Source organism: Oncorhynchus mykiss, chromosome 21 (assembly GCF_057628025.1).
Source record: "Oncorhynchus mykiss isolate SJ-2025 chromosome 21, ASM5762802v1, whole genome shotgun sequence".
Lineage (NCBI taxonomy): Eukaryota > Metazoa > Chordata > Actinopteri > Salmoniformes > Salmonidae > Oncorhynchus > Oncorhynchus mykiss.
Window position 1 is genome coordinate 17,019,068 of NC_143042.1, and position 14,052 is coordinate 17,033,119.

The window sequence follows — 14,052 nt, forward strand, 5'->3', positions numbered from 1 at the left end:
AAGCAAAGTACAGTACAGATACCCCCCAAAAGTACTCAGAAGTACTTAAAAGTAGTACTTAAAAGTATTTTTACTAAGTAGTTTGCACCACTGATTAATAGTCCTAGTTGTCAGAGAATGTCGGCTAAGATGTATCTGTGTACTAAACCTACTGCAGGAGGCGCTAAAAAACTACTCATTGAATGAAGGGCCATATTGGTGCTGCTGGTATGCGGCCACCAATCGCATTCAGTTTATTTCCCCCCTCTCTCCGTGTCAGCAGCAGCATAGGCGGAGGCGTCAGAATGTGGGCAGCCACAGTTTGCACCTCTACCGGTTCATCCACGGACACAATCCGTTCTCGCTCCCCATAAACTCCCTGCTCGTCATAGAAGTGAGCTTTCGGGAATCTGGTCTGTAATTTTGTATCATTTGAATTTTGAATACGGTGTTCAAGTGAGAACATTCTGTACGGAATAATGTGAGCAAGAGAAAAGCAAGACGTAGACGAACAGTTTTTTTACGGGTGGGTGGAAAGACGGGCATCCGGCCTCCGAGGAAGCGCCCATCGAGGTGTGGAAGTCAGGTAGAAACAACGTACATCGTTTTTGGTAAGTAGCCAAATGTTGTGGCTTCATGTAGGTTTACAAGCACACTATCCATCCGAATGGCTACTGAAATGACTAGAAACAATGTTACCAGCGCGCAATGTTGCGTCGCCACAAGGGTCTGGTTGAGTTGACCAACTATTTTGCTCGCTTGTCAAAATAGGACTAGCTACCGGACACCTACTAATATGAGTTGTATTAACACAATGATATGTGTGGTTTAAATACCTTAGTGAGTGGTTACAATGGGCAATACCATTGCTGTTTATTTGCCTTCAACCTATAGGCTAACTTACGCACCATCGGATTTTCAACACCATGTTGTCAACATCTTTTAGGCTATAACCCAGGAAAATCGGAAGCATGTAACGTCACATACAGTAGGTTACATTGAAAGTGCTGAGTATGCCAATTCCTTGTGCCGTGTCAGTTAGATGCATGTCATCACATTCTATACACAGATTCCTTTCAGGGTTACACTGGCTTCGTTTGTTTTTGCCCAATTTTATGTTTTGCTGTAGCCTATCTGAACCGTTAAAATAACAATGTATTATAGGCTTTACGGTCCATAACAGGTGTCGCACATTGTACGTTTGTGTCAAATGTGCATATATGAAACTGATTGGCTACTGTGTACAATGTTATCAATGAATGTAAGGTTGATATGCCGATAAGTTATAATTCACAGCATGTAGATGTCTGAACGAGGGTTACTGTAAGTGTGTAATAGTGATGATGAGGAATTGGTTCCTTGGACCACAGTAATACCTGGCACACTCTAATCTCAGTCTAGCAGCGCTTAGCTGTGACTGCCTCTCAGGGAAACAATATCATGGTATAATTGGTGGAAATGGATCAGTTCAGTCAGATTTCCCTCTGAAAACCATGCCACAAAGATACCAGGCAAGCAGACTGGCATTGGATACATCCCCCATGAAGGTCAAACCTTGATAGTGTAGTTGGAAGAGGGCAACAATAGAGAAGAATTGAGGTACACATTATATCCATCTTTCCTATTGAGGTACACATTATGTCCATCTTTCCTATTGAGGTACACATTATGTCCATCTTTCCTATCCTATTGGCAGTTCCAAATTATGACAGGTGTGTGGTTGTGATGACGCTCGTCCTCCTGTGCTCGTCTCATTGGAGCTGTGTCATTTCACCTCTGACCCCTGTGATGTTTTTCCAGTGGTGGTGTAGCCTACATGTCTGTTTGGAACAGCCCTTTACTGTGCGTCTGGAGCCAATATGGCCCTGGGCTGAAATACGCACCCTCCCCACCATCTATCCCCCCCAGCACTGCATGTGTCCGGAGTGTGTTTTTCATCCACCATAGGTGTGTCTGTGTGTGTGTGTGTCAAATCTTAGTAGTTGTCAGTTAGTTCTTGGCCAAGAGGTATGTGTGTACATGTACTCAGGTTAGACCGAGCAGTTCCCTGCAGCTAGAATGACCCAGATCAGGAGTATGTAGCCAAGTTGTTCTATCCGTGTGAAACCAATCCCTCATGACAGGCTAATTATACTGACCCAAACCCTCATGTTTCTGTCCCAACTCTCTCTAATCTCTCTCTAGTGCTACAGTGTAACCCAGCTGATAATAGCATGCCACGATAACCTTGATATTGATCAGTCTCAGTGCCGGGAGGTGAAGCGCATGGAAGGATAACAGAGACCGAATCAGATTATATACAGTTGTGATGGTGTACTGGTGCTCTGTGAGTTTCCTCTGTCGTGACTCATGAAAGGGCTCACACTCATCTGGTCCGATTGGATATGATCATGCCGATTATTCATGGTAGATGCACGGAATGTCGTGCGGTACAGTCTGTCTTTTGCCAGCCCCCTCTTTCTCTCGCTCTGTCTCTCTCGCTGTCTCTCTCGCTCTGTCTCTCCCCCTCTGTTTCTGTGTGTTTGTGTCAACTCCCCTCACTCCTCCTTTGACACCAGACTCTAAGCCGGTGCCATCCTCTCTCTCCCTCTGTCTTTGGGAAGGTTCCTCTGTGAGTGTTCTTGTCATAAGACCCTCTGCTTACTATACCCACAGTGTCTGCCTGTCTGTCTGTCTGACAAATGTTCAATCCATATGTCTGTCTGCCTTCACATGCAAATCAGCAGATCAAGTCTGAGGGAGGGGAGACGAGAGGAGAGGAGGGGGATGAAAAATAGAGGAGATGGTCCAGCAGTGGTAGAAAAAATACTCAATTGTCATAGTTGAGTTAAAGTAAAGAAAACGACTCCAGTGAAAGTCACCCAGTAAAATACTACTGGAGTAAAAGTCTAAAAGTATTTGGTTTTAAATATACTTAAGTATCAAAAGTAAATGTAGTTGCTAAAATATAGTTTCAAAAGTAAAAGTATGAATAATATAACATTCCTTATTTGTATTAAGCCAACCAGATGGCACAATTTATTTATTTTTTTATTTACGGATAGCCAGGTTCACACTCCAACACTCGGACATCATTTAAAAACAAAGCATTTGTGTTTAGTTATTCTGCCAGATCAGAGGCAGTCGGAATGACCTGGGATGTTTTCTTGATAAGTGAAGTGTGTGAACTGGACCATTTCCTGTCCTGCTAAGCATTCAAAATGTAACGAGTACTTTTGGGTGTCAGGGAAAATGTATGAAGTAAAAAGTACAGAATTGTCTTTAGGAATGTAGTAAAGTAAAAGTTGTCAGAACCCCCCCCCCCCCCCCCCAAAAAAAAACTACTTAAGTAGTACTTTTAAAGTATTTTTTACTTAAGTACTTTACACCACTGGGGTCCAGACTGTTCTCCCTATATGAATGTGTTAACTCTGGTGGGTGGAGGGGTGGTGTTTAGAGAGTAATGCCCACAATGACAGTACACACATTCTCAGTGCAGATGTGCTGAAGTACGCAGTATGGTCATAAAGTTCCTGTTTGCTATGGGAGGGGGGATATCTCACTCTGACAGGCTTACAGAGGATCATCCTAGGTTAGAACACACTGTTGCCATTGACAACAGAACCAGGCGCTATCTCTTTCTCGATTTCTGTCCATCCCAACTTACGAGATTTATCGCTCTCTCTCTCTCTCTCTCTCTCTCTCTTTCACTATCACATCAGGCATTAATCTTGTCTTCTGTTACTGTGTCTTGAGAGAGCTCATTGATTCTGGACAAGAGATACAGCACACACACCGTGCCCACAGCCTGATCTGTACCTTTCACTGAAGATATCGTCAACACCGTACTGAGGGATGAACAACTGCGTGCGGGGCGAGAGAGCAATTTATACATTTTCCTTGACTTTATTCCTCTTTAGTCCTTGTGTGAATGTTCATGTGTGTGTCTGTGAGGTGTGCACATCCCTATTCCTGCTCGTATGATTATGTGTGGAGGAAGAGATGGATTGGGAAGGCAGGCTAACCCACACAGGCCCCCCCCCAGTCTGGTCAGCCAAGGGTTAAACTGTTTGCCTGGAAGTGTGGAATGTGACATCAGATTATCATTAGGGGCAATCCGATGCTTTCTCTCAGTTCCTGATTCCTGAGAGGAGGACAGAGAAGAGTGGGAGGAGGAGGAGTGGATGCTGACAAAGCCCCCCCGTTTATCTATCATCTGATGCCATGTGTCTTCGGGACAAGGTTCGTTGTCATTGGGTGTATTTTGGGTCGCTTAGCAATAGTTTTATTTCCGGGGCAGTCTAATTGGAGGCTTGATAATGAGTGTAATTATTGCAGCCTGAGTGTGCCTCACACCCACACAGACACATTTAAAGAGTCATAGAACAGAGGTAAAGGAATGTTCAGACGGCTATAGAACTAGCCAGAGAACAGCATTCTGTAAGATGGAATACACCGAGGTGTTACTTCTAACACTTTATCATTGCTATTTTCCCAATTTCATAGTCATGTACATTGTCTATACTGTACGTGACTAAGTATTGACAATACACCATTAAAGTGTAGTGGGGCTCATTTGATGGGTGACCACGCCTGAAACCGAATGACTTATTGGCTTTCTCCACTTGCGTAGCAGCTGCCTGTGTCCGACCCCTGCTGTGTGTGTGACAACAGTTGCCCAGCTCTTTTTTCCCAGGCCTGCTTCAGAACATGGGTGACTGAATCAGCACAACTAGCGAGGGGAGGCGGAGGGACGGAGACATATGCGCACGTGCTGATTATGGACGCTATGTCAGCCACGTAAGGAATGTGGAACAGGGTGGGCTTGGGTGTGTGTGTGTGTTTGTATGGTGGGGGATCATCTCGTTCTGTCTCTGTGTTCACAGTTTTAAAGTGAAACTGAGGAAGTTGTGGTGTGTGGACACTTCAACTGTAGAAGACTTTCAGTATCGTTGATTAGTGGTATGATCTGATGACCAGTCATGGTATATTAGAAATGCTGTCAGAGGTCGTCGCTGTCTCATTGTCTGGTGTACTGCTCTCCAAACGATTAGACTGTACTTTCAAGGTGTGCTGGACACACGCACACATCTTTGGCCTGCTTTGGCGACAGAGCCGCAGCTTCCTTCCTGCTGTTCAATGGAGAGCGTTGAGATCATATATACAGTAATAAGCCATTTTTATATCAGCCTGCGGTATGTGTGTGTGTGTGTGTGTGTGTGTGTGTGTGTGTGTAGGGCAACAGTACAATACCAGTCTATTGTTATCTGGCTGTGATGTCATCTTATGTGAATGGCTCTGGACTAGAGTCAACGTGGGCCTGTGTTCTGGTGGGAATGGGACGACGACTTCTACTGAGGGATACACTTTCTGTCCCCTGAAAAGAGTTTGATGGAGGGAAGCCGGGGGGGTTCTGTAGACTATCCTAATCCCCTTCTGTCGTTGCTTGAAGAGGGGCATTGTGGGAACTGGAGCTGCCCTTTTGGAAGGAGCCCAGGGTCTGATTAACACTGCCCCGGTACCATGCACAGACCAGCACTGTGTGTGTGCACTCACACATTCTGTCTTTGTCCTCTCTTTTTTTCTTTCTTTCTTTCTTTCCCTCCCTCCCTCCCTCCCTCCCTCCCTCCCTCCCTCCCTCCCTCCCTCCCTCCCTCCCTCCCTCCCTCCCTCCCTCCCTCCCCCTGGGGAGACTGTCCCATCGTGCGTTGCCCTGTGGGGGTTGGGACATTGGCTTGTAATCTGGAGATTAGAGGGTGGCATTGTCCGAGCAGCAGACAGACGGATTATTCACACACACACACACACACACACACACACACGAACAGTAGCACTCGTACACTAAGCACACCACACATACTGTACAGACACATATACACACTTCACATACTGTACTCATACACACTCATAGGGAAATTCCCTGAAGTAGACACACGCACAACAGCACAGAGTGACTGTGTCTAATACAGAGTGACTGTGTCTAATACAGAGTGACTGTGTCTAATACAGAGTGACTGTGTCTAATACAGAGTGACTGTGTCTAATACAGAGTGACTGTGTCTAATACAGAGTGACTGTGTCTAATACAGAGTGACTGTGTCTACAGAGTGACTGTGTCTAATACAGAGTGACTGTGTCTAATACAGAGTGACTGTGTCTAATACAGAGTGACTGTGTCTAATACAGAGTGACTTGTGTCTAATACAGAGTGACTTGTGTCTAATACAGAGTGACTTGTGTCTAATACAGAGTGACTTGTGTCTAATACAGAGTGACTTGTGTCTAATACAGAGTGACTTGTGTCTAATACAGAGTGACTTGTGTCTAATACAGAGTGACTTGTGTCTAATGCAGAGTGACTGTGTCCCGTTAGGCTGTCCTGTCTGCCATGTTGAAATAGTCAAGGAGCTGTGATCTCCACACAGCGAACTCTATACTCCGGCACACAGAGTAACATGACTTCAGCTAGCATAACAGAACAAACCCTACCTTGTGGTGTAACTTCACATAGTGGGTCCTAATGGGACCGAGCACACTGTTCTGACAGGCACTTTGTTCACATTCCCTCACAGACCCTCATATCCCAACCCGCACAGTGACAGTGACAGCACAGTGATAGCACAGTGACAGCAGAGTACAGTGTCTGACTCTGGTTCACTAGTTCAGCTGACACCGTGGAGCTTTAGGAAGTCATGGGAACCTTGTTAGCAAACTGCCAAGAGACTGAAGGAAATACATCTAGCCCAAGGTAAAGTTACATCACAAAAAAGGTTTGTTCTGTTATGAGACAGTAGCTGGACTCATGTTACGTGTGTGTGCGTGTCAGACGCTGTATGTTGGTGCTGATAGCCTCAGGACTCTTTTGGAGGGTCTTGGGTGGCAGGCTGTGTGTGTGTTGAAGATGACACTTGTGAAGGCTTGGTCGTCTTGACTGCAAGTGGGGTTAAAGTGGTATTGGGAGGAGGTAATGAGCTAAGGGGTAATATGGCTGAGAGGCAGGGGATACTCTTAAATAGCTTCCAATCCTAGTCTCATTTCCTAGCCATTCTGCCTTCACAGCCAAATCAGAGGAGATCGCGGAGAGGAAAGGAGACGAGCTGAAACTGTTGAGAAGCCTGAGCGGGAGGGTGGAATGTTTCTCTTCCTGACTTCCTGACTTCCTAACCCTCACTCGGGTGAAGAGGAGGAATGTCACACCAGGAGCGACCCGGACAAAGACAGGAAGCACCGCTGGCTGGTCCAGTGGGAACAGAACGGGGACTGTGGGACGCAACAACCACCTGTGCCTGGCCTGGGTGTCTCCGGGACGATCCCTAGGGGCACCTGGTGGGCACACCTGTTCTCTAGGGCTTTATGGTGTAGAGGTGGGGCCTGGGGCGGGTCGTGGGAAAGGGGAGGTTCAACAGGAAAGGAGAGATCAGGGAAAGGATAACAGTGGGCAGAAAAGACCGTGAAGTGATAAACCATTGAAGCGTGCAAGGATGAAATAATTGATCTGCTCTTTGTTGTTGGAATACACTTCCAGGAAACTTAGGCATTTCACTGCTTTAATGTTCACATCCATCTTGCGTGTGTGTCCTCACGTCCTACACCTACCTATCTCTGTCCTGTGGGAATGGGAACTATTCCAGCTGTTCCTTGCGAAGAGGAAGCCTGTGTTTTGGGACACACTTGCACGTTCCCTGTTGTGCTCCTCTGGCTGGCTGTCCTGAGTCGTCCGGAAGCAGCTCGTTAGACCTCGTTAGTGTGGCATGGCTTTAAAGGAGAAGAAGAAGAAGAAGAAGAAGAAGAAGTAAATAGCAAGATGTGTAACTGTAAGGCTGAGAGGGCTGGTGGGAGGAAGGTGCTACAGGAAGAGAGGATGGATGGGCTGACAGTTATTGACTTGGCTGTCAGACTACTACAGGGGGTTCAATAACCGCACCGGTATGGCCTTCTGCTCCTCGCACACACAGAGGGAGACGGCGAAGCACAGGGTCTTTTATCTTCTCAAAGGGTCGTCATGTGAGACTGAGACATTGCTGAAGCTGGTTAAAGGGTAGCGGTCCAGGCAACCCTGAAGGGTTGTGTTTAACTGGCTCCGAGCGAGTGTGTTTAGGGGTGAGGTCTGGGTCCTGTTGGAGTCTGTCCCGTTCATCTCTCCATTTGACACAGGGATAATGTATAGCCTCGTCCGTGCTCATCCTCTTATCTCCCTCCCTCGCACGCACGCACACGCAGTGCTTTTTCTCCCTTTCCAACCCCCCTTGCTGCACACTGATGACACTGTAGTGTCTGTGCACCAATTCAAACCCTGTGTGTGTGTGTGTGTGTGTGTGTGTGTGTGTGTGTGTGTGTGTGTGTGTGTGTGTGTGTGTGTGTGTGTGTGTGTGTGTGTGTCATGCCACTCACTATGGGGCTATGATAACTAATTGTGCTGCTTTATTCTGTGGGTTGTTTGTATTTTTATCAGAGAGACTCTAGCTCGGATTGGTGATAGCTACTTTATTGAGGAAAAATCTATGACTGAGATATGAGGTTGTCTCACCTAGCCACAGTAGCTAAAGATGAATGCACCCAGCCGTAAGTCGCCCTGGATAAGAGCGTCTGCTAAATAACTCAAATGTCAAATGTAAAGAGGGAGGGAGCACGTGCCTGTGTGGTGTTTATGCTCGTCTGTGTATAATGGCAGGCCTGTCCTCTGTAGAACACACTGTGTATTCAGCTGTGAGAGTCTGCAGTACCCAGTCCTAAAAATAACCCCCCTTACTGCCCCTCTCCTTCTCTTCTCCTCCCTCCCCCTTTCACCCATCCCCTCTCTCCTACGCTATTCCTATCTCCCCATTCTTATCTCCTCTCTCTCTCTCTGCCCTCCTTCTCTACAGGATCCGATCGCTCCTCTCTCTCTGTCTCATTGTCTTGGCTTCCACTCTCAAACTGAAGGACATTTTCCAGCATTTGGGACATAGGTATTTCTGTCTCTGTTTGCCCAAGTGCCTCTAATGTACACTCACTCACTCACACACACACACACACACACACACGTCCATTACCCGTTAGCGCTGTTATTTCAGCTCATCCCTTCAGGGTCAGTCACGCTGAAACTCCTTTTAGCTCCTTACACTGAGAGGTGTGTGCGCGAGCTGGCGTGACTGGCTCAGTTCCAGTCAACCAGTGTGATGGATGTCTAGCAGCAGCGTTTTGTGCTAACACATCCCATTACATCACTGTGAACGGTTGCCCCCCTGGCACCACTGGTTTATGGTTATTGGCTGCAGCAGCCATTACCTCTCAGCCGGGTTGGCTCGTGTTGGTTTTGGGAGTTCAGAGGTCACAGGTTGTCATGGTGATATGCTCGACCTCTCATCCCTGAGTCTGGCTGCGGGTCAAAAGATCAGAGAGGAGGCAGCGTTATGTCTCTAATAGCTGTGTTCCATTATTTATGGTACGACCTCATCTGTGTGTTTGGGGGAGGTTGTTTGGGTAGGATAGCTGAGATAAGGCTGAGTTTTGTTAAGAGGCAGGGGTGTGTGTGTAGGATAAGGTAAGGGTTGGGTTAGGGGTGTGGAGGGGCATTGATGAGAGGGGGAGGGGCATTGATGAGAGGGGGAGGGGCATTGATTAATGCTTCGGGCCTAACCGGGTTAGCGTTGATTGTATTAGATTTGGAACTGAGCTGCCTCCAGAGCGGTGTACAATGGAGCATAATCAATGAGTTAGCCTGCGAGGTTGGCTCAACACAAGGGCATAATCAATGAGTTAGCCTGTGAGGTTGGCTCAACACAAGGGCATAATCAATGAGTTAGCCTGTGAGGTTGGCTCAACACAAGGGCATAATCAATGAGTTAGCCTGCGAGGTTGGCTCAACACAAGTGACAGCTTAAGCACCTGGAGCAATGAGTAGGATTCTGTGCTTTCACATGCAAAAGGGATTGCTTTTGATAAAAACACTTTATCTGCTTTCTCAATGAAAACTACTTTGAAAATTCTGAAATATTTTATGGACAATATATGTATGTTTCTAAACAATGTATCATGCTGCCTTGTTGACATGACTGAGTGGTGCAGATTACTGATTGATTTGAGAAAGCCCCCCCCCCCCCCCCCCCCCCCCTTCACATCACGGGCCAAAGCCCTGTGCACCGTGGTTCAACTTAATGGAACTCCCTCAGGGTCCAGGAAGAGAGTGTAATACTGTGTTTGGGAGTGCTCGGCAGTATATTGTAGTCCGCATGTCTTTAATCCCATTCATTTGACGACAGTGGTGGTTTTGGTTAGTAAGGCTCACCTGCAAGATGAGGAACCCCTCTGGCACTGGTGTGTGTGTCCGTGCGTACTGTGTTCACTGCTGTACCCCCTCTTCTCTTACACAGGTGTGTTTGTGTGGTGGCCTACAGGGGTCTGTGACTGTCTGTGATCTTTATATCATAGGGGTGATGTTAGCTAGCCCAGGGCTAGGCCTGTAGCTGTAGCCCGTTACTCACCTCCATGTACACAGCAGAGACAGAACGGGTAGGGCTGGGCTATATGGCCTAAAAATCTTATCTCCATTTTTATTTTAAAAAATTCCCTCTGAATAAGCTTTGCTTTGCACAATTTTAAAGGTCAATACACCACATTTCAAACAGTCAGCAATAATCTAATGAATTCAAGGCTTGTAAAATTATAAAGTGTCAAGAAAAAGTATGTGGGCCCTTTTGAATTGCCTGGATGTCTGCATAGATTGGTCATCAAATTTGATTTGATTTTCCATCTAAGTTACAACAATAGACAAACGCAGTCTGCTTAAACTAATAACACATCAATTATTGTATTTTTCTTGTCTATATTGAATACATCATTTAAACATGGTTGGAAAACGTATGTGAACCCCTGGGCTAACGACTTCTTCAAAAGCTAATTGGAGTCAGGAGTCAGCTAACCTGGAGTCCAATCAATGAGACGAGATTGGAGATGTTGGTTAGAGCTGCCTTGCCTTGAACAAAAGAGGTCTCAGAAGACCTAAGATTAAGAATTGTTGACTTGCATGAAGCTGGAAAGGGTTAAAGTGTCTCTAAAAGCCTTGATGTTCATCAGTCCACGGTAAGACAAATGGTCTATAAATGGAGAAAGTTCAGCACTGTTGCAACTCTCCCTGTAAGTGGCTGCCCTGCAAAGATGACTGCAAAAGCACAGCGCAGAATGCTCAATGAGGAAGAATCCTAGAGTGTCAGCTAAAGACTTACATAAATCACTGGAACATGCTAACATCTCTGTTGATGAGTCTACGATATGTAAAACACTAAACAAGAATGGTGTTCATGGGAAGACACCACAGAAGAAGCCACTGCTGTCCAAAAGAACCCACATTGCTGGACGTCTGAAGTTTGCAAAAGTGCACCTGGATGTTCCATAGCGCTACTGGCAAAATATTCTGTGGACAGATGAAACTACAGTTGTTGTTTGGAAGGAAGGAACACACAACACTAAAGGGCTGGGTGATATGGCCAAAATCTCATCCCGATTATAGGTCATTTCATATCCCGATAATGATACGTATCACAATATAGCACATTTTCTGTCAATTCCATGAATAAATAGTTTATATAAAATGACCACATGTAAATACCTATTTCTTATTACATTTGGAATTATACTCAACAAATAAAAGGTACTTAATCAAATATGAGTATTTTATTTAGAACCTCTGCAAATTTTCAATTTAAGCATGTAACAAAATATCAATATCTAAAAAGGTAAATAGAAAACACTTCAACAATAGTTGCAAACAAAATCAAATGTATAAACTCAGCAACCAAAAAAAGTCTATTTTTCAGGACCCTGTCTTTCAAAGATAATTCATAAAAATCCAAATAACTTCATAGATCTTCATTGTAAATGGTTTAAACAATGTTTCCCATGCTTGTTCAATGAACCATAAACAATTTAATGAACATGCACCTGTGGAACGGTCGTTAAGACACTAACAGATTACAGACGGTAGGCAATTAAGGTCACAGTTATGAAAACTTAGGACACTAAAGAGGCCTTTCTACTGACTCTGAAAAACACCAAAAGAAAGATCCCCAGGGTCCCTGCCATCTGCGTGAATGTGCCTTAGGCACGAGGACTGCAGATGTGGCCAGGGAAATAAATTGCAATGTACGTACTGTGAGACGCCCAAGACAGCGCTACAGGGAGACAGGACGGACAGCTGATCGTCCTCGCAGTGGCAGACCACGTGTAACAACATCTGCACAGGATCGGTACATCCGAACATCACATCTGCAGGACAGGTACAGGATGGCAACAACTGCCCGAGTTACACCAGGAACGCACAATCCCTCCATCCGTGCTCAGACTGTCCGCAATAGGCTGAGAGAGGCTGGACTGAGGGCTTGTAGGCCTATTGTAAGGCAGGTCCTCACCAGACATCACCGACAACAACGTCGCCTATGGGCACAAACCCACCGTCACTGGACCAGACAGGACTGGCATCAAGTGCTCTTCACTGACGAGTTGCGGTTTTGTCTCACCAGGGCTGATGGTCAGATTTGCGTTTATTGTTGAGGAATGAGCGTTACACCAAGGCCTGTACTCTGGAGCAGGATCGATTTGGAGGCCAGCGAAGAGCCCGGATCTCAATCCCATTGAGCATAACTTTCCCATAACATGTTCATTGATACTCTCGTTTTAGTAGGGTCTGCTCTGTTCAACATTTTGGTAGTTGAGACCATAAAAAGGGTATGGTTAGAAAGGTCATCTATTACAGTAAAATAATGTCTAAGAGTTTCGGTGTCAATATGACCGATTCTGTTGGCCCAAATCTCAAATGCAAATACTGAGTTTAAACTGCTTGTTGTGAGAGAGGAAGAAGTTCTTTCATATTTGTTGTGAGTGGCAGGGGGAGGGGCTTGTTGTCTGTGCCAGTGGGAAGGTGCACAGTGCACACAGCACAGAAGGAGCAAAGGAGCCTAGACCAAAACGATTCAGAACACTCATAAAAACAACAACAAATAGCATTCTTGCAATACCGGCATTTGGAACATCACGCTAAAACCAAAATGTGAATTAATTTGATATATCCCCCAAGCCCTATGGACAGGTACTAGGCCTTTGCCTCAGAATAGCTTATCACAGTGTTAACCATATTAGCCTCGGGTCAATGTGGAGGAAGGGTCATGTATTTGACATTTGAATCTATTAATCAAAGTTGGCATATTTATTACATTTTGCCCTTACCCAGTCCTTTTGACTTCAAAGTGTTTCATCTGTAGGTTCTACAAAGCAAAAGTTGGTGTCATATGAAGCTTTATCGCTTGCTCTGAAGTATGAGTTTTCTATTGTCATGTTTGTTTATTTTTAAGCTAAATGAATGTAAAAATGTGTTATTGAAATCAATCTACTATTCATATCACAGAGTAAACCTTCATATGACACCAATTGTTGCTTTGTAGCGCCTACAGATGATACATTGCGGAGTCTTAAAGGAGGCTTTAATTAACTTAATTATTTCTCAGTTATGCTTTTAGATACTTATGTCAACTTCCTCCAACGATCACTTCTATGAATTACATTTCGTGAACAATTCAAAATAATGTATTTAAAAAATAATTTTGTCCTGGTTTGGTATTGAATTCCAGTACAGCCCTGTCTCTGTTCTCTTTCTCTGTTCTCGTCTGTTCCTTCCTCAGCTAACAGTACATGCCTGGAGTTACCCCCGGTGATGTCATGCCTCTTACACAAACACAAAGACACCATTCTGTTCTTCTCACTCGAAATATGCTCACTTTCTCTTTTCCTCGCTCTCTTTATCCCTCGCTCGCTCTCGGCTTTCACACTCTCACACGCACATGCGCACATCAACGTGCACACATTCACGTTTCTTCTCGTTCCGTTTGATCTTTTCCATTTTCAATTGAATATTAATTTGATCATATCATAATTTCCTAGTTACTTGACAAATAGTGAGAGTGAGACGAGAAGGAAAGGAGCAGCCAGCCAGAGAGGGTTCTGGGATAGTCTAGACCTACTAATCTTTTGGTAGCAGAATATAGAGTCTGGGGCCTTGGTCACCATGGTGACGAGAGAGGAGTTCGGGGATATAGAGAGACAAAAGGGAGAGAGACAAAAGTT

General features: G+C 45.3%; 1 protein-coding gene across 2 annotated transcripts in view; it reads left to right on the forward strand.

Moving 5' to 3' along the window:
• Nucleotides 1-224: 224 nt before the first annotated feature.
• Nucleotides 225-14,052, forward strand: part of LOC110500147 (cyclin-dependent kinase 17) — a 35,085-nt gene continuing 21,257 nt past the window's right edge. The window contains exon 1 of one of the 2 annotated variants that reach the window (XM_021577334.3): nt 225-590. Coding sequence is in view for 1 of the 2 variants with exons in the window: in XM_036957468.2 (XP_036813363.2) it covers nt 4,178-4,200 (23 nt within the window). In the remaining variant the exon portion in view is untranslated. Of the gene's footprint in view, nt 591-3,533; nt 4,201-14,052 lie in introns of those variants that run through there. The other variant, XM_036957468.2, reaches the window with a different exon arrangement.